Source organism: Spermophilus citellus (assembly GCF_964194105.1).
Source record: "Spermophilus citellus genome assembly, chromosome: 1".
Taxonomy (NCBI): Eukaryota; Metazoa; Chordata; class Mammalia; order Rodentia; family Sciuridae; genus Spermophilus; species Spermophilus citellus.
In genome coordinates this window covers 158828321-158851890 of record NC_138182.1, presented here as the reverse complement: position 1 = coordinate 158851890, position 23570 = coordinate 158828321, and the positions used below count along the sequence as shown (strand labels likewise).

The following is a 23570-nucleotide window of genomic DNA, read 5'->3' as shown; positions in this document are numbered from 1 at the left end:
AGGTTTTGTTGGTGGCCCATCATTCCCTGGGGCTTCTTGCTTCCCATTGATGCTTTCATCTTTCCTGTCCCAAGCATGGACTGGAGAGGGACTGAATGAAGAGAAGACTCATACTAGGAGAGTGCGACAACTCACTGTGCTCATGGTCACTGGTTCTTTGGTGCTCTCTGGCATGAGGACTTCAGCATATCCGTGGCCTCTTCAACATGTCCTTGGGCTCTGGATATGGTAGAGCACTTCCTTATCATGCACAAGACCCTGGATTTGATTTCCAGCACCACACACCCAAAATCCTTGGGACGGTCCTCTTTAAGAAAAGGGTCTCTGTTGTGTTCTGTATGGGACCCTTGGAGAATGAATGCAGGGCTCTGTGTTTTATTTTCATGATGTTCTGCCAGAGGCTAGAACAGTGCTTGGTATATAGTGGATGCCCAATAAATGTTTGTTGAGTGACTGAATCAGTTACCTGTGGGACATTTAAGAGACAAATCTACAAGCACCTGAAGATTCAAGTCTAGATTCACCTCGGATTCAATTCAGGAATGAATTTAGGACAGGTTTGGGGCACTCAACGTTAATGCTGATAATTGATGCCTAGACAGAGCACGGAAGCAAGGCCTGGGCAGGTAGTATCAGGAGTAAAGCAAGTGGGAAGTGGCTTTCTTTCAGCCTAGACATCTCTGGCATTTTAATACTGAGTACCTCTCACTTCACAAGGAAATGTACTCTCTCCCACTTCTTTTGAACCATGAAGCCCTTTCAGTCCATCCTCAGTTTCCATGGATACAAGCGAGCAAGAGTACAGTGGCGGATGGCAATTGCTGATGGGAGCCGTCTGGGGATAGCCACCCCTCAGCCTGAACCAAGGGCTGCCGTGTGGGAATGCCAGGCAGTGCAGCCAGATCTGCCAGTTTATCGACAGTATCTAGAAGTTCAGATTTTATGTGAGAGCTAGATTTTGAATATTGGCAACTATATATTTTTTAATCCTATTTAAAAAATAATAAGTATGGGCCAAATCCAGTGTGAAGATGGCTAGGGCCTCAGCTTAGAGAACTGACAAAACCTGGAACACCAGCATCACAGCACTGGGCAAAGAAAGCAGACGGAGTCGCCAGAGAGGAAGGATGACAGCCTCCAGAGAGCTCTGGAGCAGGGAAGCCAGGGCCGGGCAAGAGTGTTTCCAGAAGTTGCCAACAATGTCAACCAGGCAGATAAGGCCTAGGAGTCCCCTTGGTGTGTTGCAACAAGGTGACATTTGCCAGATCAGTTTAGCTGAGAGCTGGGGCGCCTGCCAGGGTTAAAGAGGAACAAGGAGGGGGAGAGGTGAGGATGTGGAAGGAGAGTGCAGACAGCTCTTTTAGGAGGCTTGGCTGTTGGCGGTGGAGGGTCTGAAGAGGACATTGTCAGCTCAGCCACCAGTATCTGGGTGGAGGGAAGCAGCTGGGAGACTTCTGCCAAAGGATGGTGGTTGAAGAGGGGAGTTAGTAGAAGGGAGGGCATAAGAGAGAGTAAGATGAAGAACAAAGAGGCGTGGAATCAATCTGGGAGCGAGGAGCTAGATGGAAGTGAAAACAGGCACCTCCTCTGAACTGTATGCTGGGGAACAAAGCAATCCCTGCATGCCACTTAATCCTCTCAGGCCTTCCTGTACTCTCCTGCCCCACAGTCCCCATCTCCCCATCACCACAGGGCTGCAAGGATCACAATGCTCCAAGGCAGGGCTGCAAGACTGTGCAGGCGGAGGCCTCAGGGACTGGGAAATAAATGTCATTGTGCCAGGCAGAGGGGCTATTAGCACCCTTGGGTAGTGCAATGTCCCCAACCAAGGAGACAGAGCCCGTGGCAGGGGGCTGAGTGGGCAACCGGAGAGGCAGCAGGCAAGGAAGGGTTTTTCCAGCTCCCAGAGACTTGAGCTCATTTGGAGTCAGCAGGGAGAGGCGGTGGAGGGCGAGGGCCTGTTTCACCAGAACTGATGATTCTGCCACTGCCTTCTCAGTACTGGGCCCCATGTGGCCTTGGTACACACATAAGGTACACACAATCCCTCACTCTCCAAGCAGCCTCGCTATAGGGAGGGAGCTAAAGGACCTGGCTGCAGGTGGCCTAGTGAGCAGCAGGTGGGCTGGGATTTGTACTTGAGTAGGCCTGAATCCAAAGCCAACCCTGAGCAAAGGAAAAACTCTTCCGGATGGGAGGAGATCAAGCACTTTGGATTCTGGGGGGTCATGATGGGACAAGAAGAAGCTTGCCTACTGGAGCCTGGGGAGAACTAGGAAAGCCAGGTGCTTGGGAGATTATACAGCGGGAGTCACTTCAGAGGCATCAGTGAGGACCCCAGGACCAGATGAAACCTCTTACTCAGGGACTGGCGGCATTAGAATGCCAACTCATGTTTCACCCATGTCCCTTGCCACTGATAAAAATGACCAGTACTTGGGAACCAGATAAATGAAGAACTGTCAGTACAATTCAAAATGTTTAAGCAAAAACAGGGATAATGTACCTGAAATAGTTAACAGTTTTAAGTGCCCAGGGGTGTCTCTTGTGCTCTCTCCATCCCTCTCCTCTTCCCTCAGTGCCCATTTCGTTCTCAGGAGGCACTTCCCTATTATTGGCAGAGACAGCCCCCAGCAGCTCCGGGTCCATATCCTGCCAATGCAGCGACCCCAGTGGCCAGAGAGAGTCTTTCTTAATGGTTCCAGCAAAAATCCCAGGGCTGATGCCCACTGGACTGACTTGGGTCATGAGTTCATCCCTGATGTAGTCACTGAGTCTGACCCACCAAGTCTGGATCACGTGCTCCCCTCTGGAGTTTTTGATGGAAAATCAGAAGACAGGGGCAGATTGTTGATCAGGCCTGATGGCAGAGGGGGTGTCCACTGCACTTCCACCCCTCCTTGACACTCCTTCCAGAGCTTTCATCTGTAACCTTGGGAACTGCCTGTGACCAAACCCCAGGCCAGCCCATCCCCTCGGTGTGAAAATGGAGGTAATAGAAGGGGAAGCAGGGAAAGGGTTTGGTATGCTGAAGTGACCCAAGAAAGACCTGGCTTCCCAAGTACCTAGGTTCAATCTTCAGTAAGAAAGAAAGTTTTAAAATCCCTATCTAGACTTTATCACTCACTAGCTGTATGCTTCTGGGCGAGTCACTGTCTCTCTCTGAACCTCAGTTTTCCCATCTGTTAAATAATAATAACAGCTAATACACCCGTAACACCTACTATGTACTATTACCATTTTAAGCACTTTCTAGATCCTTTTTAAAAATCCTCAAGCTGGGGCTGGGGTTCTGGCTCAGTGGTAGAGCGCTTGTCTCACATACATGGGGCGCTGGGTTGGATCCTCATCACTGCATAAATAAATTAATTAAAGATATTGTGTCCATCTACAATTAAAAATTTAAAAAAAAATCCTCAAGCTGGGACTGGGAATGTCGTTCAGTGGAAGTGCTTGCCTAGCACTCATGAGGTCCTGGGTTCAATCCCCAGCATCGCACACACTTGCAAAAAACAAAACAAAACAAAAAACCTCAAAGCAGGGTTACAGTTAGCAGGGCCCAGCAGAGGCAGGGCCGGGGGTGGGGCATCAGGCTAGTCAGGAGCAGAGCTAATGTGGTGAATGAAAGTGATTGGCCCAAAGCCAAGGGCGGATGCCTGGGAAGTGCTGTGAGCTTTGTAACAATGAGGGGGCACTTTTGAAGGTATGCTGGGTAGAATCTTGCAGAGGCATGATGAGACCAGAGAAGGTTTAACCAGCTGATGCTGAAAAAGTCCTGCAGCCCACATGCCTCCCCTCAGCCTCAAAGCCTTCCCTGAGAGATGTGGAGGAACACAAAACTGGAAGGTGGGGGTGAAGGGCAGGGCTGCCAGGAGGAAGGGAGAGAGTTCCCATTTTATCCTCACCACAGGTTCTCAAAAGGAAACTCAGAGAGGGGAAGGATTTCACTCAAGGCACACAGCAAGGAACCACTTTCTGGATCCAAACCCTCTTGGTTCTCATCTGCTCAACTCTGGGGTCCCAGAAGCCATTGGACCAGCCTCCCTGTATGTGGGGAGCTCTTGGGGTGGGAGAGACCAACATGTCAGTGACTTGAAGGGTGATCAACACTGGCAGGTGGCAGATACAAAGGCTTAGTGGGAGGACCTCGAAGGAGGCACCCATCAGCATGTCACCCTCTGAGACAGTGTGTGCATTTGGGGGGCAGCTGGTAACTGAAAGGAGGCATGTTCTCAGAGGACAAAGTGACTAGTGGTCATCCACTCCCACAGTCAAGGAAACTGAGGACTACAATGGGTCCACTGAATTTGGCAATATAGGGAAGACCGTACAGGGAGACCTTGACTGAAGCACTACCAGGAAACACAGGGAAGAGAAGACAAGTTACAGGTGAGAGACATTTGTATAAATCCTATACAAATTTTACGCTGAAGACGATGTGGAAGGTTGAAGGGTGAGGTGTGTCCTCCAGGATGTGCAAATAGGGGACCTCCCCCCTCACTCCTCTGAAAACAGGGAAAACTGGGTCTCGGGTTTATGGGAACTCTCTTTATGTAAACCTAAAACTTTTTTTTCTTTTTGTAGTGCTGGGGATCTAACCCCAGGCCGCCTGCATGCTAGGCAAGCACTCTACCACTGAGCTACACCCCCAGTCCTAAAATTGTTCTTAAATAGAAAGTTTATTTAAAAATATACATGGCAAGAGGTGAGAGTGGGTGTGGCTGGAGAGAGTCAGTAGGAGGCTGGTGGAGAGGCAGGAATTTGGGGGAGAGCTTTGATGACAACGTATATAGGGCTTCTGTTTTTTTGGATGTGAAATTGAGTGAGCAGGAGGCCAAGAAGGGACACGATCCGGGGGCGGGGGAAGAGGGAGGAGCTGTGAGCTAGGACCAAAGGAAGCAGGAAGGGGCTGAGGCCAGAGATGCAGATGCCCAGCCATCTGCCTCCCCATCCCAGACACCCCAGGGCCCTTGCTATAAGTTCTTCTCCGTCCCCAGAATCCTATTCTTCGTGCCTAATGATGGAAGAAGCTTGAAGCTCTGTCCTCCCCAAGGGTCCTTACCCTTTCCCTTCCTGGCCTGGGCCACCCACTCCCTTAGTGATTTCCAATTGCATTTCAACTGCACCTACTGGCCATTGAGGTCTAGAGCAGAGGGCCTGAGTCTGACCCTGCCTGGCTTTCACTCTGAAAAACTGCCAAGGCCAGATGTCCATGAGCACAGTGAGTACCAAGAGTTCCTGAGGCAGGGACCTGTGATACGTTTTGAGTTTAAAAGAGTCCCCTTACTCTAAAGTGCTGGTGTGAATGCACACACTGCTGTCCTCTTAGTACAGCCTATTATTCAACTCAGGTGTAGCTGGAATCACATCCTCACCTCCCCACCAGAATGAACCAGGTGAAGTTTGTGCTGTTTCCTCGCTGGGAAGATAGGGTTGGGATGTTTCACTGTCATGGAAAAAGCTTCTGAGAGGACTGGGGTCATAGCTCAGTGATAGAGTGCTTGTCTAGCTTCTTTGAGACATTGGATTGGATTCTCAGCACCAAATATAAATAAAGGTCCATTCTGAGAGCTGTGGAGGGTTTCAACCCCCACCCTCACCCCCGCCTTCAGCAAGGAATAGAGCTGCTGCAGGAGGCCCTGGCAGTGGTGTCCACTTCTCACCAAGGAATTTCTCTGAGGCCTCAGTGCCTTTTGTGCATAGAGCTTTGAGAAGTAAGGAGGCTAGCCATGGAGTGTCCCTGGAGGAGCTCTGCTCTGAGAGTCTGAGGTTAGATGCTGCTTCTGGGACTCTACTTGGGATTCCTCTGGGAGGTGTGAGGCTTAGGAGAGAAGACTGGATCTTCTAGGCTGGTCCTACCAAGGAGGGTACAGGCATGGATGGGGAAAGCTGTTGAGAATGGCAGATGATTAGCTGTTGGGGCTGGGAATGGCCTGGCCTAAGTAGGTCCTGGACAGGAATGGAGGATTGTAGTTAGGAACTGGGATAGGGAAGGGACTAGGATAGGCTGGACTGAGGGATGGGAGTGGCAAATAGGTGGAGGTGTGTAATGCTGAGCAGAGGGCTGGGAATGGGGCTGGAGTTGGGATAGGAAAGAATTGGGTTGGATATGGAATTGGACCACAGAGGGTACTGGATAGGGATGGGGATGACTCAGAATTAATCTTGAAGAGAGGAGATGGGCTCAGGCAGGTTAGAAGTGGGCTGGCATGTGAATTGTGTGGGGACTAAGAGTTGGGAAATGGGTTTAACATGGAGTAGGACAGACCTGGGAGTGGGGTGAGGCTGGATTGGAGATAAGTCAAGCAAGAGGGCGCTGAACCCGTTGAGCGGTGAGAGATGGGAGAAGAGAGGGACGACGCTGGGGCTGGGTGAGTTTGGAACCTTGGTGAGGTGGGGACCTGCTGAATTGGGGGCTGAGAAAACTGTGAGCGCCTAGGTTGGGGACATGCACAAGGTAGGTGAGGGTATGGGGCGTATGTGGGACGGACCCTGGGAGCAGAAAGGCAGATCGCATTCAGGGTGCCGCCCCGCGGGACTGTAGGCGGTGGGCTTGGGGGCGCCCCGGGGCAGGCCGGGAAGGGGGGGGCGGACCTCCCCCTGGGCCGGGCCGGGGCGGCGCTAGGACCGAGCGAGCGGAGGGAGCGAGCCGGGCGGAGCCAGCGCCCCCCGCCCCCCGCCGGCCGGCTCCCCTCCCCCGGCCGCTGGCTCGCTCGGCTCGCAGCGCTGCAGAGGCTCCGAGGCGGCGGCAGCGGCGACTCCCTCTTTTCTTCCTCCTGCGTCCGTCGGTCCGTCCGTCCGTGCGTCTGTCTGTTCGGCCCCGGTCCGGCCCGAAGCATGGCCGGCGTCAGCTTCAGCGGCCACCGCCTGGAGCTGCTGGCAGCATACGAAGAGGTGATCCGGGAGGAGAGCGCGGCCGACTGGTGAGCCCCCCGCCCCCGCCCCCGCCCCCGGCCCCTTTGTCCCCGCGTCGCCGCCGCCGCGCCTTTGTTTCCCTCCGTCCCCGCGGTCCCGCAGCCGGGAAGGGAGGGGGAGACCCCGAAATGGTGCATCGGGGCCGGGAGGGTCAGGGAGGGGCTGCCTTTGTGCGCGCCGGGGGAGGGGCCGGGCCGGGCCAGGCGGAGCACTGCCGGGTCCCGAGCGCCCGGAGGCGGCCCCAATCGCGCGGTGGGAACAGTGACTGGACTTGGGCCGGATAGACACGGGTCCAGATGTGTGACCCCGGGCCGCATGGCCCTGCAAGAGCCCATCCCCCTTCCCTCCCTGCCCCCTCCACGGGCCCGAGGGACAGGTGTGCACCGGCCGGCCAAGGGCACCTTCGTCACCTTAGAGCGGGCGAGGACCGGGCGGGGACGGGGCGGGGACCGAGTTAGCGGAGCCAGCGCAGCCTGCCTGGCCCAGCCCGGCCCGGCCACAGCACAAAGAAAAGCTAGGACGGGGGAGGAGCAGAGCCGGTTGGGGGCCAGGGCGCCCCGCCCACCGGGGGCTTCTCGGGAGTTGGCAGCTCCTATCCCCTAACCTGGGTTGGGGTGTTGTGGAAGGAGGTTCACTGCCACATGGCGACCGCGAAATGACTCCTTTACCCCTCGAGGGTAGCGGAGGAGGAGGCAGGGATGAGCCCTCCTTTCCCCAACGTGAAGGGGATTGCAGGGACTGGGCTGCTGGTATGGGGGAGACCAAGGGGACGAGCTGCTGGTCTAGGGGGCCCACTGGAAGGAAGCATTCAAAGAGGAAGAAGGATGAGGAGATGCACTGGGTCCCTAACCCTTTCACCCAGCAGCTAGAGGCGGTGAGCTCCTGATGGGGGAGGAGCTGGGCTGCCTCTCTCCCCCTCCCCAGCTGTTGTCTTCTCCTGAACTGGGGGAGGGAACAGGCCACCTGCTTTGGAGTTAGAGACCCCAGGGTGGCAACAAAGCCAAGAGATTCCATACTGCCCCATCCTGGACTCATCATCCCTCAGAAAACATTCTTCTCCTGGGACAGGTGCCCATTTTGTTCCTAGACCTCCTCCCCCTGGCAGGCAGGAAATAGGCTCTTCTCAAGGAAATTGAGGCACAGAGAAAGGGCATGTCTGAAGGAAGCCAATTAGACTGGCCTTATCTTCACCCTGGGAGGGCGTCTAGGTAGGGACACTGACCTGGGGGCTGGAGGAGGGGACGAGATAGCCAGGCATCCATGCCTTGGTACTGCAGCACTGGCTGGCAGCCAGGCCTGAAGGGATGGACTTGGGAGACAAGCTCTCATGTCCTACAGGTCAGTCACAGGAGAGGCCAACACAGGCTAAGCAGGCAGGCGGCCCACCCGTTGTCCCAGCCCTGCCCCTGGGGGGCTGAGATCATGGGAGGAGTTCTGGGCAAGTAGCCGCCTTGGCCTGGTGGAAGATTTGGACTTGGGATATAGCCCTGCCTAGGGAAAGACACAGTGTGCCCCAGAATGCCTCCTCGTTGGGGGTCTTCTACCAACATACTACTTGCCCCTAAATCCTCTAGAGTGGAGATCTGGCAGCCCAACACTGGGGCCAGCTAGCTGTTGCTGCACAACATGCTGCTCCAGCAGCTTCCATGTGGCCAAAGGGAGTTATTCATCCCTGGTGCGTCAGCCCCCATCTGGGTTGTGTGTGGGACACACACAGATGCATATATGCTCCCTCGCATAGACACACATTTGCTCACTCCCAAGAGCCCAGATAGCATTCTGAAGGGTGTGAAGATCCCATTCTATGTGTAGGGACATGAGTATCCCCAGAACCAGTCCTGTGAGATTTCAAGACTCAGGGCAGACCCTGTACTTAGAGTGCAGAGAGTGGGGGTATTTTGGGTAAAACTGCTACCTGGGCAAAGGGAATTTGGTGCTGCCCTTTCCTTTAAACAGAGTGGAGTGGGGTTGAGAATAGCTCACATTAGGTGGTGGGATCTTTGAAATGGACCACTGCCTCCACACTGGGAGCCGAACACCCAGGAAGAAGTCAGGCTGTGTATGTAGTAGGAAATACCAGTCCCTGGTTGTGATATGACTCACTGTGTGACCACATGCAAGTTCCTGCTTCTCTCTGGTGTGCTTTTTTTTTTTTTTTTGGTACCAAGGATTGAACCTAGGGACACTTAACCACTGAGCCACATCCCCAGCTCTTTTTATTTTTTATTTTGAGTCAGGATCTTGATAAGTTACTTAAGGCCTTCTTAAATTACCGAGGTTGGCTTTGAACTTGCAATCCTCCTGCCTCAGCTTCCTGAGTCACTGGGATTACAACGTGCCCCACCACACCTGGCTCTGGTGCTCTTGAAAAGAAGAGGGGATTGGGCACAATCATATCTGAAATTCCTAAGGGCTTTCTAGCTCTACTATCCTAAGAACACAATGGTCCTAACGGGTCCTGTGCCTCCCACCCCTCAGCTGGCCCCAGGATTTGAGCTGCCACAGTCCAGCTCCCACTTCTGGCCTGGAAGATTGTAAGCATTTGTATCAACATTGCAAATACCTATGGTGCTACTCTGTGTTGGACCTAGGACCAGAGAGCAATATGCGTTAAGCTGAGCCAGATTTTCTGCCTTTGTGGGGAGTGTCTGGGTTAGTGTCTGTCTCTAGGGTTTGAGGTTGGGCAGATGTGTAGATTCAGGGTCTCCCTCCTCCCATCCTCTTTCCCTAACTCCTACTGCCCAGGCCTAGGTTGCCTCTGATATGTTAAAGAAGCGCTGATCCAGCAGGGTGGTTGGTCCAGGTGCCTCTTGTGTCCCTGCTGGGGTGTGGTAGGTGTTCTGGGGAGATATAGTTCAGGGTGAAGCTGCTGGGGTAGCTAGCACTGACTGTCCTGCAGGTCTAGCCCTGGATGTGAAGTGAACCACATATGCAAAGGCTCCAGGGTGGGAAGCATCCAGAACGATGTTTGGGATCAGGGAGCCATCCAGCGTGGCTCAGATGCCTGATATGAATACAGATGGGCATTGGGATAGAAAGGCAGGCTGGGGGAAGCTGAGGGATGAAGGCTGGCTGAAGCACTTGAATTTAGGGATGGTTTCTGCTGGGGGAAGTCTGTGGCCATAGCATGAAAATGTAGCTGGTGGGAGGTGGGTAGGCAGGGATGGAAGATAGAAGGGACGTCAGAGAGCCTGGGCAGGGCTGAGACAAGTAGCCTGTCTCAGAGCCATGCTGTCTAGAGCAGGGTCTGGTTCCTGGGCTTCACCTCAGTTTCTCATCTTTGTGGGGAGAGGTGTACACTCCATTTCTGAGGGCCCTTTGTTCCCAGCGGTGAGTTAGGGCAGCGTCAGACAGGTGGTGGGACAGCTGTGCTGGGAAGCAGCTGTCAGGGCAGCCACTGGGACAACAGTTGCACCAGGACCTCCCAGCCCTGCAGCCCACCTGTGTCTCTTTCTGGACAGAGGGAGGGGCTGGGATGCCATTTGGCCCTGGCAACAACTTGTGCCAATCTCTTGGGGTGGAGCCAGACTCTCTCCTTTCCCTCCTCCCTTCTCCCCGTCCCCTTCCCCCTCCCTCCTTCCCTCCCTCCTCTTCCTTGCCTCCTGCCCTCCTTCCTTCCCTTTCTTCCTCCTGCCCTCCTTTTCTCCTGTCATCCCTCAGTTCTCTCCTTCTCCTGCAGCTCTCTCCTCCTCCTCTTCCCCTCCTTTTCTCTTCCTTCTCTCCGTATTACTCCTTCACTCCTCCTGCCTAGGCATTAGGCAAATGGGATTGGGGGAAGGGTTTGAACCCTTCTGAACCTCAGGGACAAGGCCATTCTTCTTGACCAAGGCCTCTCAGTGGCCTCCCATTGGGTCCCCAGCCTGTGCCTGCTTTGGGACCGGAGGTTGGTCTGCATTCCCTTCCTGGAGATGGATGCTATGCCACTGCCACCTAGGGAATGAAAGAGCCTGGGAAGGAAAAAACTAGGGAGGAGGAGGAAGGGGGAAGGCTGCTGGGTCAGCTTTCCTGCAGGCAGGAAAGACCGGCAGTCCCTGGAGGCCTCAGCCAGGGCGGAGGCAGCCTAGGGGCTGGAAGGCCAGGAGAGCACAGCAGAGCCCAGCAGGCCACTCAGGGGCCAGCGTCTGGGAGGGAGTGACCATAGTGACCTCATCCCCATTTCAGAGAGGCGGAGATTGAGTCTGAGGGCGGGTCCCCGGGGTCCTTTGTGTTCGAGGAGAATGCAGCTCTGGTGGGCCGGTTCCACTGCCAATTGCTGGGTTACCATGGTTACTGGGGGATGCCCAGTGCTGTGCAAGCACTGTTTTCTCTCCTCCTCCTCCCTCCCTGTAGGGGGAGGGGCCGTGGGTACCAAGACACGCGCCAGGTAGATTCCTGGTGCTGGCCAATGGGGGATGAGGATTGTGGTAGCCAGGGAACGGTAACCAAGGAACCGTTGCCTTGGAATCTCCATCGCAAACCAGCTCCACTGAGTTGTGGGCTGCCAGGGCCAGGGCTGGACGCGCTGAGCTCAACTAGGCAGCGATTTCTACCCCCATTTTCGGCTCCCCATCTGACCTGGCCTCCGGGGTTCTCAGATGCACCCTGCTGGGCTCCAGCCTACAATGGGGCTGGCCTTGTTGTTATGGAGATAACAGAAGCCCTCCCCTGGCCTGGCCTGCTTGGTGTTCCTCTCCGCTCCCCAGCTCCATCCCCACCCAGAATTGGCCGCCTGGGCCCTGACAGTTCTCTGAGCCACCCCTCCCTCTCCCCAGGGCTCTGTACACTTATGAGGATGGCTCAGATGACCTCAAGCTTGCAGCGTCAGGAGGTAAGAATTCCAGCCATTCCTTTGCCTTCCTTTCCGCCCCCTCCTCTGGTTGTTTTCTACCCCACCCACCTGGCTTCCAGCCACCTTCCCGCCTGCATCCAGCAGACCCACACTTGTCTGGCGGTTGTCCTTCCTCTTGTCATCCTTGCAGTCCTCAGAGTGGGGAGGGAGGGAGCCTTGTTTCCTGTTTGTCTTCTGAGAAGGCTCAGAGAGGGAAAATGGCTTGCTCAAAGTCACACAGCCATGAGGGAAGGTTCCTAACAGGGGTGGCCCAGATCAGCTCCACTTTTCCAGAGCCGGAAGATTATTTATTAAGGGAAGCTTTATTTTACCTCATTGGGTAGCACCTGGTGAGAAATGAGGTGTGTGAAGAGTGAAAAATAAGGATGTGTGAAGAACAAACACCTCCTCAGTCCTATCCTGAGTCAGGCCCTGGAGGATTCAGAGGCAAAGCTATTTTCTGTTTGCCCCCTCCCCCAATACCAACACAGAACTCTGGGACCTCAGATCAGAGGTCACAAGACCCTGAGGGTTCCTGTGGAGTCCACAAGCTTGGGCGGAGGCAGCCTAGGGGCTGGAAGGCCATCTTTCCTTGGGGTTCCAGGCCCTCTGGGGGGTAAGGCTTTAGGAGATGGAGAGTCCTGACACCCTCCTGATTCCCCCAGAAGGGGGCTTGCAGGAGCTTTCAGGCCACTTCGAGAACCAGAAGGTGATGTACGGCTTCTGCAGCGTCAAGGACTCCCAGGCTGCTCTGCCAAAATACGTGCTCATCAACTGGGTATGCAGCTGTGGGCTGGGGGGCTGAGAGCCTTGGGACAGTCGCACTCTACCCCCTCCACCCCCTGGCACCATGGGGGAGAATCCCACCAGCCCTGAGGAAGATGACCCAGGCCTTCAGGCACTGCTTACCTCCTGCCCTTCACTGTGTACTTTGCAGGTTGGTGAAGATGTGCCTGATGCCCGGAAGTGCGCGTGTGCCAGCCATGTGGCTAAGGTTGCCGAGTTCTTCCAGGTGTGTGGGGCCTGAGCTCCAAGAGGAAGGGCTGACCACCCAGGACCAGGTCTGTATGCTGGGGTGATGGAGGGAGTCTGGATCCACCCAAACACTGCCTTCTTCTCGCAAAAGGGCGTCGATGTGATTGTAAATGCCAGTAGTGTGGAAGACATCGATGCGGGTGCCATTGGGCAGCGGCTCTCCAACGGGCTGGCACGGCTCTCCAGCCCTGTGTTGCACCGACTGCGGCTGCGGGAGGATGAGAACGCGGAGCCTGTGGTCAGTGTGTGCCTGGGTGTTGGCCTTGCCCAGGTGTCTGCCTGCATGGCCTGGCCCCTGCGACCCATCTGCCTAGTCCTCTTAGTCCTCACGCTGTGCTCATGTCAGGGGGTTTGACTCTGCAGGGCACCACCTACCAGAAGACTGACGCAGCAGTGGAAATGAAGCGGATTAACCGAGAGCAGTTCTGGGAGCAGGCCAAGGTGCGGAACCCTGACCCTGGCCTTCAGGCTGGGCTGCTCCTCCCACACTCAGCTGGGTAGCTCTGAGTCCCTCCCACTTCAATGGTGTGTCCCATCCACATGCCGCCACCCCCCCCACCCTCCACCCCCCACCCCCCCCACTCCCCCCCCCACCCCCCCGCAGAAAGAGCAAGGTCTTTTGACCTCTGTGCACAGGCTCATCCCTGAATTTCTAGAATGGCCACCTCCTACCCCATGAGGGGTGGGAAGGAGGGTCAGAGGCTGTCCCCCTGGCTCAGGGTCTACTCTTCTTCTGCACGGGGGATACAGAAAGAGGAAGAGCTGAGGAAGGAGGAGGAGCGGAAGAAGGCCCTGGACGCAAGGCTCAGGTTCGAGCAGGAGCGAATGGAGCAGGAACGGCAGGAGCAGGAGGAGCGTGAGCGGCGCTACCGAGAGCGGGAACAGCAGATCGAGGAGCACAGGTAAGCCCACCCAGCCCAGCAGACTGCCCCCCAGGCCCCAGCCCACCCTGAAGGGAGTGCTTGTGGCTTATCATTGCAGGAGGAAACAGCAGACTCTGGAAGCAGAAGAGGCCAAGAGGCGGTTGAAGGAGCAGTCTATCTTTGTAAGTTCTTGACCTGGGTATTCCTGAGGATCAGTGGCTTAGAGACAGTGCTGGGTGTTCTGGGGACCTGCTTGAGTATGGCTGAGGTGGAATGGCTCCTGACATCCCATCCTGTGGGCCTCCTGCCTCTGCCTATGGAAAGTAACTTCCTAGGGAAAGTTTGTTCTCTAGATTGGAAGAGAAAAATCACCCTGATCTGAACACTCACAGGCCCAGCTCCCCCTGCCCCTTCCCCAATAGGGGAGGGGACTCGGGTAGATGTCTACATGGCTCTTGGGGGCCTGAGGCCTGGGCCCCACCACAAGAGTGCTGTAGAGCCACCTGGGTGAATTCTGGCCAGTGCTTTGAGCACCTATACCCTAGTATGCTTCTTTGGAGCATTCCCTCCTTTCAGGGGTGCTGTCCAAATCTCCAAACATTGGGAATGGCTCATGGGTTTGTGGATTGGTCCCTGGAGTTATATCAGAATGCTTTTCCTGCTGGGGGAGGAGTTCTGGGAATTGAACCCAGGACCTCGAACAGGCTAAGCACATGCCCCACCACCAAGCTACACTCCTAGCCCCTCAATTGAATTTAGAGTTTTGGAAATACCTAAGGTCATTCAGGACTGAGCAAGATATGGTTCAGCAAGAGTGGTGTGGTGATACTTGTTGGAGTGGGACCATCCTGTTGGGCTGTGGGGTCTTGAATGAGTTCCAGGGTCACACCCACAGGAGGCTGAATAGGAGGGGTCAAGACAGTCCTGAGGCATCAGCATTAAGTATCTAGGTCACTCTAGTTGCATCACCGTGGGTGGTAGAGATGGTCTATGGTGGGTAAACTGAAACCTCAGTATTTCATCCAGCGAACTTTTGCCACCTGTCCTGTACCAGGCATTAGAGACATTATGGAGAACAAGATGGAGGATGTCTTTTTTAAAATTAATGAACTGATTTGTTTTTAATTATGGTGAAACTTATATGATGTAAAATATACCATTTTTGTTTTTTAGTATCTCGAATTGAACACTTAACCACTGAGCCACATACCCAGCTCTTTTTATTTTTTAGTTGAAGACAGTCTCAATAAGTTGCTTAGGGCTTCACTAAGTTGCTGAGGCTGGCTTTGAATTTGAGATCCCTTGCCTCAGCCTTCAGAGTTGCTGGGATTACAGGCATGCACCATCATGCTCAGCTCATTTCAAGCATTTTTAAGTGTACAGTTCAGTAGCATTAAATATATTCACATCATGGTGAATCACCACTGTCCATTTCTTAAGACTCTCTTAGGAAACTGAAACTACCCATTAAACACTAACTCTCCATTCTCCTGGCCCCAAAGCATCAGGCAAGCACCATTCTACTTTCTGTCTCTGTGAGTTTGACTGCTTTATTTATTTGGCCTTTTGTGACTGGATTTTTTACTCAACATAATGTCCTCACATTTCATCCATGTTGTAGCACACATCAGAATTGCCTTCCTCTTAAAAGTGAGTAGTATTCCATTATCTGTATATATCACATTTTGTTTGTCCACACATAGCAAGTTTTTTTAAAAAATATTTTTTAGTTGTCGATGGGCCTTTATTTACTTATTTATTATTTATATGCAGTGCTGAGAATCAAACCCAGCGCCTCACACATGCTAGGCAAGTGCTTTACCACTAAGCCCCAAATCTAGCACAGCAAGGTCTTTTTGATATAGTTTATTTATTTTTTAAATACTTTTTTAGTTGTAGATGGACACAATACCTTTGTCTTATTTATTTATTTACTTATTTGTTTGTTTGTTTATGTGGTGCCAGGTATCGAACCCAGTGCCTAGGCAAGCACTCTACCACTGAGACATAACCCAGGCCTGAAAAATTCATTTTTACAGAAAATTTCAAACACACATAAGCACATATGCACAAAAATAGACAGAATAGTGTATTGACTCCCCTGAGTTAACCTTGCATCTTCCCCAGTTCCTAACACTTTGGGTAAAATCTGAAGGACCTCACATCATTATTTTATAGTTCATCCTGCCATTCAGGTTAGCTCATGTGATAGTGACAGCAGATATTCTAGCAAGTCAGTATAGTGGCATTATGACTTCAGGTCCTTTAAGGAAGGTCCCACATGAAAAAATACTTTCTTTTGGTTTAAGAAGCTGTTCCGCTTTTTCTGGTCCCTCCCACCTTTTCGTTTTGTTTTGTTTTTTGGTACCAGGGGTTGAACTCAGGGACACTTAACTACTGAGCCACATCCCCAGCCCTTTTTTGATATAGTATTTTGAGACAGGGTCTCTCCGGGTTGCTTTAGGGCCTTGCTAAGAGGCTGGTTGCTGAGGCTGGCTTTGAACTCACTATCCTTCTGCCTCAGCCTCCCAAGCTGCTGGGATTATAGACGTGTTCCCCGCCTGGTTCCCAGCCCTTTTTTGTATTTTTTATGTTGAGACAGGGTCTTGCCAAGTTGATTAGAGCCTCACTAAGTTGCTGAGGCTGTCGTAGAACTTGAAGTCCTCCTGCCACAGTCTCTGGGATTACCGGCGTGCACCACCTTGCCTGACTGGGTTCTCTTTTTGCCTGGGCTGTCAGGGGATTCCCATGTGTCTGAAAATGCTAAGGAAATAGTTATGCTCTTGACCTTTATGGTTAACATATTGATCTCTGTCTTCTACCCACAGTTCTTACTTGTTTCAGTGCTGTTCTCACTGTTGTTAGTTAAGCCTTTGTGGTAAGCTACCTCTGGTTTTTCTATTGAATGAGGCAGAGAAACTCTTAAGATTTTAGTAGGCAAGTTTACATTCTAGGTTATATTCTCAAAAAAAAAAAAAAAAACCTAGTTTCTTCACCATCTTATCTGTAGCTTTTTCTCTTCCTCACCAACCCCTCCTGTCTGATTTGCCCCCCAAGCAGCAGGGGACATTAAATAAGGTTTTGGTGTAATGAATTCAGTTGAGCAAACGTACCAACCTGTGCCAACCACTCACACAGTCCTGGATCCTCCTCCTGTGTGCTCATAGGGAATGGGGAAGATGACCTCAGAAACAGGAAATTAGTTTGTGGTGGATGCTGGGAACACCCTCTGGGGACTCAGAGAAGGAAATAACCTGATGGGGCAGAACTTCTTCCCCAGAAGGCAGTTCCTAAATTGAGGCTGGAACCAGGGCTGGGCTTGGGGCAGGGACCGGGCATTTGGGAGAGGCATGTCAGTGGGAAAGGGCAATGCATGGGGGTGCTGGGACTGCATCATGCTAAGGACTTCATGTCCACATCTTATGGAGCGCGTGGGGGAGAAGACGGGAGCTAGATCAGGCAGGGGCATGGGAATATTCGACCTATACTGTCTGGATTCTGACATCAACACATGACAAGTGAATTGGGCAGGTGAAGGGCAGTAGGGAGTGGTAGTGACTTCAGAGAACTAATCAGCACATAACCCCTGTCAGGGCAGCTGTGGCATTGCTCTGGCCAGTGACTGCTCTGGGGGCAGGAAGGTGAGTGTGGCCAGGATTTTTGGCATTTCAAAGAAACTAGGATTCCAATTTCAGTTCAATATGAAACTTTCTGGGGATTTTTTGCTTTTTGTTTTTTGCAGCACTGGGGAAAGAACCCAGGGGTGCTCTGCCACTGAGCTACATCCCAGCCCTTTTATTTTATTTTTATTTTTATTTATTTTTTTTTTTGAGAGAGAGAGAGAGAGAGAATTTTAATATTTTATTTTTTAGTTTTCGGCAGACACAACATCTTTGTTTGTATGTGATGCTGAGGATCGAACCCGGGCCGCACGCATGCCAGGCGAGCGCGCTACCACTTGAACCACATCCCCAGCCCCTGCTTTTTATTTTTTATTTTTGGTTCAGGGGATTGAATCCAGGGCCTTGTGCATGCAAAGTACACACTCTACCACCAAGCTAAACCGCTTGAGCCACATCCCCAGCCCTTATTTTTAATTTTGAGAGCTTAATTTTAAGTTGCCCAGGGTTTCAAATTTGTGATCCTCCTGCCTCAGCCTCCTGAGCCCTGGGATAAAAGGCATTTGCCACCATGCCTGACTGAACTTTTCTGGTTTTTTTTTTTTTTTTTTTTAGTTATAGATGGACACAATGCCTTTTTGTTGTTGTTGTTGTTTTGTTTTTTTTTAATGTGGTGCTGAGGATTGAAACCAGTGCTCGGGGGGGGGGGGGGGGGGGGGCTGGGGATGTGGCTCAAGCGGTAGCGCGCTCGCCTCGCATGCGTGCGGCCCGGGTTCGATCCTCAGCACCACATACCAACAAAGATGTTGTGTCCGCCGAGAATTAAAAAAAAATATATATATAAACCAGTGCTCGGCAGGTGCTCTACCACTGAGCTACAACCACAACCCCAAAACAAAACGTTCTGATTTTTAAGTGGTGATAACTAAAACACTATACCAGCAAAACAAAAGCCATCTGTGGGCCACATTCAGCAGCCAATGGCTCATGATGCCCCTGAGGGATTTTAAGCTAAGAAAAGTTGTGGTCTGGTCTGGATTTTTTTTTTTTTTTTTTTGGGGTTATGAGATTCTTATTTATTTTTTTTTCTTTTCTTTTTTTTGGTTGTTCACAACATTACAAAGCTCTTGACATATCATATTTCATACATTAGATTGAAGTGGGTTATGAACTCCCAATTTTACCCCAAATGCAGACCCAGCAAAGGGAAACGAACTGTCGCCATTTGCAAGAGATACCACCATAGCAGAGAACTGACGTCACCAGACTGGTCTGGATTTTAAAAGGTCTTTTTGGGGCCTTTGGAGACAAATGAAGGGAAGAGAGCAATGTGGCAGGGAATCAGCAAGGAGGCTGTGGCCCTAATGTCAAGGTCTAGGTGGCCACAATGGGGGCGTGGTGACTCAGACAATGGGGTAGGACATCAGAGAAAGATAAACTTTAAAACAAGGGGGTGTTTTTAAGCCAGGCACGGTGTCGCATGTCTATAATCCCAACCGCTCAGGAGACTAAGGCAGGAACATCGCAAATTCAAAGCCAGCCTCAGCAAAAGTGAGGCATTTGGAAACCCATTGAGACCTTGTCTCTATGAATGATATTAAAAAAAGGCTGGGGATGAGGCTCAGGGTTCGAGTGCCCCTGAGTTCAATCCCCAGTACCCAAAACAGTTAACTAACTAACTAAATAAAAGAAGGGGGTGTTTTTAGATGGCTCTGTGTGCCTGGTTAGACTTGGGGGTGCGTAAGCAGGGTGCCTAGGGCCTGATCAAAGGCCTTCAGGCCTTCATGGCTGGATGGATGGTAAGGGGAACAGAGGTACCACTTCTGAGACCTTCCTGTTGGATCATGGAAGAGACATGGCCAAGAACCCCTGTGGGGGCGAATGCCCAGAACACAGGACACTGTCCCTTTGGTTTCCAGGGTGACCAACGGGATGAGGAGGAAGAGACCCAGATGAAGAAATCAGAGTCGGAGGTGGAGGTGAGAGCTGAGCTATAGGGCAGGTGAGATGGGTGAGGGCTGCCTTAGCCTTGCCCAGCCCAGCCCTAATCTTTTCCTGGTGCTCTCAGGAGGCAGCGGCTATTATTGCCCAGCGGCCTGACAACCCACGGGAATTCTTCAAACAGCAGGAACGAGTTGCATCAGCCTCTGCGGGCAGTTGTGATGTGCCCTCTCCCTTCAACCATCGAACAGGTAGTCCTTGGCCCCATCCCTCCTAGACTTCCACTCCTCAGGTTAGGGCCCTGGGCCCCTCTGGGACTCTTTCTTGGAAGAGAAGCCTTGCCCAAGGATCCCTTGGAGAAGGCAAGACTGCTCATACAGCGTGCATCCACCATGGCTTCCAGGTGGCAGCACCCTGGGCGGGAGTGGGCAGTGTGGATGTCGGGCCTTGGCTAAGCAAAGGGTAGTGCTGAAGCCAGTTGCACAGCTGTGGCATGGGCACAGGCCACTGGCAGCAACCCTGCTGGTGGGACTAGGTCTGGCCTGCGGGGCTGTGGGTGCATGTGGGGTGGGCTCTTCCCCTGACCCCAAGTCTGAGCAGCCTGGAGCGTGTGCCCAGGGTTCCCTGTTTGGCTTCTACCTGTGCAGCTTCCACCTCCCCCTGAAGCATACCCTTGCACTCCCTGTCTGCTGATCTGAGTATTTGCATCACTGTGTGCCGGGCCCTTTGTTGGGGTCCCAGGGGTGGGGCAGCTGTCCCCAGCTGTGCTACTGCTCAGAGAGGCTGGCTGTGTGTGGCAGGCTTCTGGTGAGGCTGTGTTGTATCTGGTGCTGGTGGGAGGCATCAGATGGCTTGAGGCTGTGGCCCAGCTTGGCTAAATGTGTGCTCTGGCTGAAGGCAGCTTGGACATCCAGGGCCAGCCCCGAGGTCTGGTAAGGCCTTGGGGTGGGGGTAGGGGAGACTGACCCTCTCTTGTCCTCTGTCTCTTTCTCTGTCTGTCTCTCTCGGCAGGTCGTCCGTACTGCCCTTTCATAAAGGCATCGGACAGTGGGCCTTCCTCCTCCTCCTCTTCCTCCTCTTCCCCTCCACGGACTCCCTTTCCCTATATCACCTGTCACCGCACCCCAAACCTCTCTTCCTCCCTCCCATGTAGGTAGCAGCCCCAGGCCTCGGTGGGGGGGGTAAGGAGGGCCCCGCTTCCCAGCAGCCCCCTCACCCTCACTCCCCCAGCCTGACTGCTGATCTCTGGTGTTGTCCCCAGAGCAGGTACTGCCTTGCCTCTTATCCCTAGCCTTGTGGGGTGCTGGCCCCCAGGGGCTTGGTTTGCAGGGTCTGGAGCTGTGGTTTGGTCCCTAGGGACCTGGGGAGCTCCCAGCCCCCACCCAGACTCCAAAGATGAGGTGCTGGCCAGGCCCCAAGGTGAACAATCCTGGTCCCACCTGGCTCCCCTACCCTCACTGACCAACCTGGGGGTTTGTTCCACAGGCAGTCACCTGGACAGCCACCGGAGGATGGCACCTACCCCCATTCCTGCCCGGAGCCCATCTGACTCAAGCACAGCCTCCACCCCTGTCACTGAGCAGATTGAGCGGGCCTTGGATGAGGTCACATCCTCACAGCCTCCACCACTGCCACCACCACTCCCACCCACCCAAGGTAAGAGGGGGCCCACTTGCACTGTTTTTCCCATCAGTCTCTGGGCCAGGAACCTTAGGTTGCCAAGGTAACAACTCCCTGGCAGGATCTGGACCCCCTATCACCGAGACTGCACTGCCCTGCAAGGGGCTGCAGGGAAAGTCCTGGTGTTGTGGTCCGGCTGACTCTAAACCACAATGTCTCATGTCTTAAGTGGGAATTGAGCCTTCCTCCCTCCCTGTGCTGCTGCAGAGACACTAAGAGACACTAAGTAAAGGGATAATGGGGTGCAGTTGGTGCTGAAGTGGGCCCTGTGTGGAGGTCTTTGTGAAGGAGTTCTTTCCCAGGAGTCTCAGACTCTCCCGCTTGTCGGCGGATGGGCAGGGTATTATAGAGCAGCCCATCAGGGTCTCCGTCCTTCCCTCCAGGGATCTGATTGTACATATCTCCTCTATTGGTCACAGAGACCCAGGAGCCCAGCCCCAGCCTGGACAGAGAAGAGACCAGCAAGGAGGCCAGAGAAGCAGCCGCTCCTCAGGCCTGGGCCAGCCCCATGGAGGAGGCCCCTCAGGCACAGGAGCCTCCCCCGGGGCAAGACAGCCCCTTGGAGGACTTGATGTTTGTGGAGTCTCCAGAGCAGGCTGTCCTGGCTGCCCCTGTGGAACCTACCACAGCTGACCCCTCAGTAGCCAACACCCATGCAGCTGACACCATTGAAACTGCCACTGCCACCGCTGACACCACTGTTGCCAACAATGTCACCGCTGACACTGCCAGCCTCAATGACCTATGGCCTGGCAATGGGGAAGGGGCCTCAATACCCCCCACTGAGCCTAGGGCCCCCACACCACCCTCAGGCTCTGAGGTCGCCCTGGCAGAGGTGCCTCTGCTGGATGAGGTGGCTCAGGAGCCACTGCCACCAGCAGGTGAAAGCTGTGCCAACCTTCTCAATTTTGATGAGCTGCCTGAGCCACCAGCTACCTTCTGTGACCCAGAGGAGGAAATAGAAGGGGAACCCCTGGCTGCTCCCCAGGCCCCAACTCTGCCCACCACTCTAAAGGAGGTGGACCAGGAGCCAGAGCCAGAGCAGGAGCTAGAGCCGGAACCCCATCTGCTGACCAATGGCGAGACCACCCAGAAGGAAGGGACCCAGGTGGGGCATGGGCAGCCCGATGGGAATGGGGAGGGCTCCAGCAGGAGGCTGATTTTGCTTGCAGCAGTACCCACCTTTCTCTGTGACCCATATTACTAGGGGAAGCTCCATTCCACTCCCCCCTCCCTGGGCCAGCTCTGCTTTTTGTTCCCAAGGCAGGCATCCATGTTTCCTTGGCAACCACTGATGGGATCATTGGTTGCTGAGGAAACTGGCTCAGTCCTGATAGGTCAGCACTAGTTCTGGTAGGTGGGGCCTAGTGACGGGGCTTTTTCTCCTGCAGGCCAGTGAAGGGTACTTCAGTCAGTCACAGGAGGAGGAATTTGCCCAATCGGAAGAACTGTGTGCAAAGGCACCACCTCCTGTGTTCTACAATAAGCCTCCAGGTAGTACTGGGATGGATGATGGGGAGGAATTCAGGTGAGGGTGCCGGGGTTTGAGTGTGGGTCAGCATTATCCCCTGCACAAAACAGCTGGCACAGGTCCTGGAGGTTGGGGGACACAGTCATGGATCTGCTGGCCATCCTAACTTCTGTCCTCTCCCCAAATCACAGAAATCGACATCACCTGCTGGGATGCAGACCCAGTACCAGAAGAGGAGGAGGGCTTCGAGGGTGGTGATTAGTAGTGGTGCCTGCCCTCTGGCTTCCTCGCGAAGACTGCCCTCACCAAGGCTACTCACTTGCGCCGGCCTCTGGCCAGACGGCCCACAGCGCCTGCATTTGCAGCAGCTCCGCCTGGCACCCACTCTGGATTCTGGTCCTGGCCGGGGACTTGTCTGCTTCCCTACCCACAGGGCCTTTTACAGCTTTTCTTTTCTTTTTTTTAAAGTTGATAGGAGACTTGTACAGTTGACTGGTTTTCTTCCCGTTGGTAGTTGAGACGCTGTTGCAAATTCCACCCCTCCCCACCGAGTCCAGATTGTAGCTTAGTCTTCCCTGCTCAACTGGCAGGGTGGAAGCCTGGGGCCTGGTGTGGGGAGAGCTCCAGTGGGAAAACGTGCCCCACCTGTTTTCCTAGTTTTATGTTTCTCGGAAAAATATCACTTTGTATTCTCTGTCCAGGGCTTCAGATATTTTGCACGAATTTTAAAACATGGCAATAAATGGCTCGTGGGCTCTGGCTCCCTGGGACCCCCTCCCTGCCCTTCTCTTGACCCCTTCCTGCCTGACTCAAAGGAAGTAGCAGGCCCAGCTGGGGCCCCTCGGCTTCCCCGCCCTCTCCTGCCGGGCAGGTCCCAGGCTGGAGGCCCTAGGCCCTAGGTGTGATTCAGGTCAGGGCTATGGTTGGGGCCCAGGGGTTGGGTGGCCCCTTCCCAATTCCTTCCTCTTTGCTTGGGTTCCTTTTTCAGTAACTGTTTTTTTGGAAAGCACAAACTTCTGTAACGGGTCGTGCTCATGTCTGTTAATAAAGAAATCCAGATCCCTTCGGGCCTGCTGCTCTGGGCCTCCAGGGGCTGATCTGGCCTGGGCTGCCTGCCTGAGCTAATCCCATTCCCAATTCCTTCTACCCCAGAGGGTGCAGTGGGCCCAGCACCTGCTTCCAGCGGGAGCCCTAACCCTGATCTCAAAGACAGGCTAAATGGGGTTTGAGGTCCCCCA

General features: G+C 53.5%; 1 protein-coding gene across 2 annotated transcripts; it reads left to right on the top strand.

Moving 5' to 3' along the window:
- Positions 1–6350: 6350 nt before the first annotated feature.
- On the top strand, positions 6351–22817 carry DBN1 (drebrin 1). Of its 2 annotated transcripts, XM_081303669.1 has the most exons (15): positions 6351–6923; positions 11667–11722; positions 12388–12500; positions 12660–12734; positions 12849–12995; positions 13121–13198; positions 13508–13659; positions 13739–13802; positions 19160–19219; positions 19309–19432; positions 20193–20334; positions 20671–20837; positions 21281–21969; positions 22253–22355; positions 22524–22817. In XM_081303669.1, the coding sequence occupies exons 1-15, from the start codon at positions 6838–6840 to the stop codon at positions 22592–22594; spliced, it is 2127 nt and encodes a 708-aa protein (XP_081159795.1). In that variant the 5' UTR covers positions 6351–6837; the 3' UTR covers positions 22595–22817. The 2 variants fall into 2 exon arrangements, with proteins under 2 accessions (XP_081159795.1, XP_081159794.1); XM_081303668.1 differs by lacking the exon at positions 20193–20334 and having other exon boundaries at positions 6396–6923; positions 20667–20837.
- The last annotated feature ends 753 nt before the right edge of the window (positions 22818–23570 follow it).

Bases quoted from the DNA above. Each gene is read 5' to 3' on its own strand.
- DBN1 (XM_081303669.1), top strand. From the start codon at position 6,838: ATGGCCGGCGTCAGCTTCAGCGGCCACCGCCTGGAGCTGCTGGCAGCA. The intron at 13,803-19,159 runs GTAAGTTCTTGA...TTTGGTTTCCAG, and splicing joins TGAAGGAGCAGTCTATCTTT to GGTGACCAACGGGATGAGGA. The intron at 21,970-22,252 runs GTGGGGCATGGG...TTTCTCCTGCAG, and splicing joins CCCAGAAGGAAGGGACCCAG to GCCAGTGAAGGGTACTTCAG.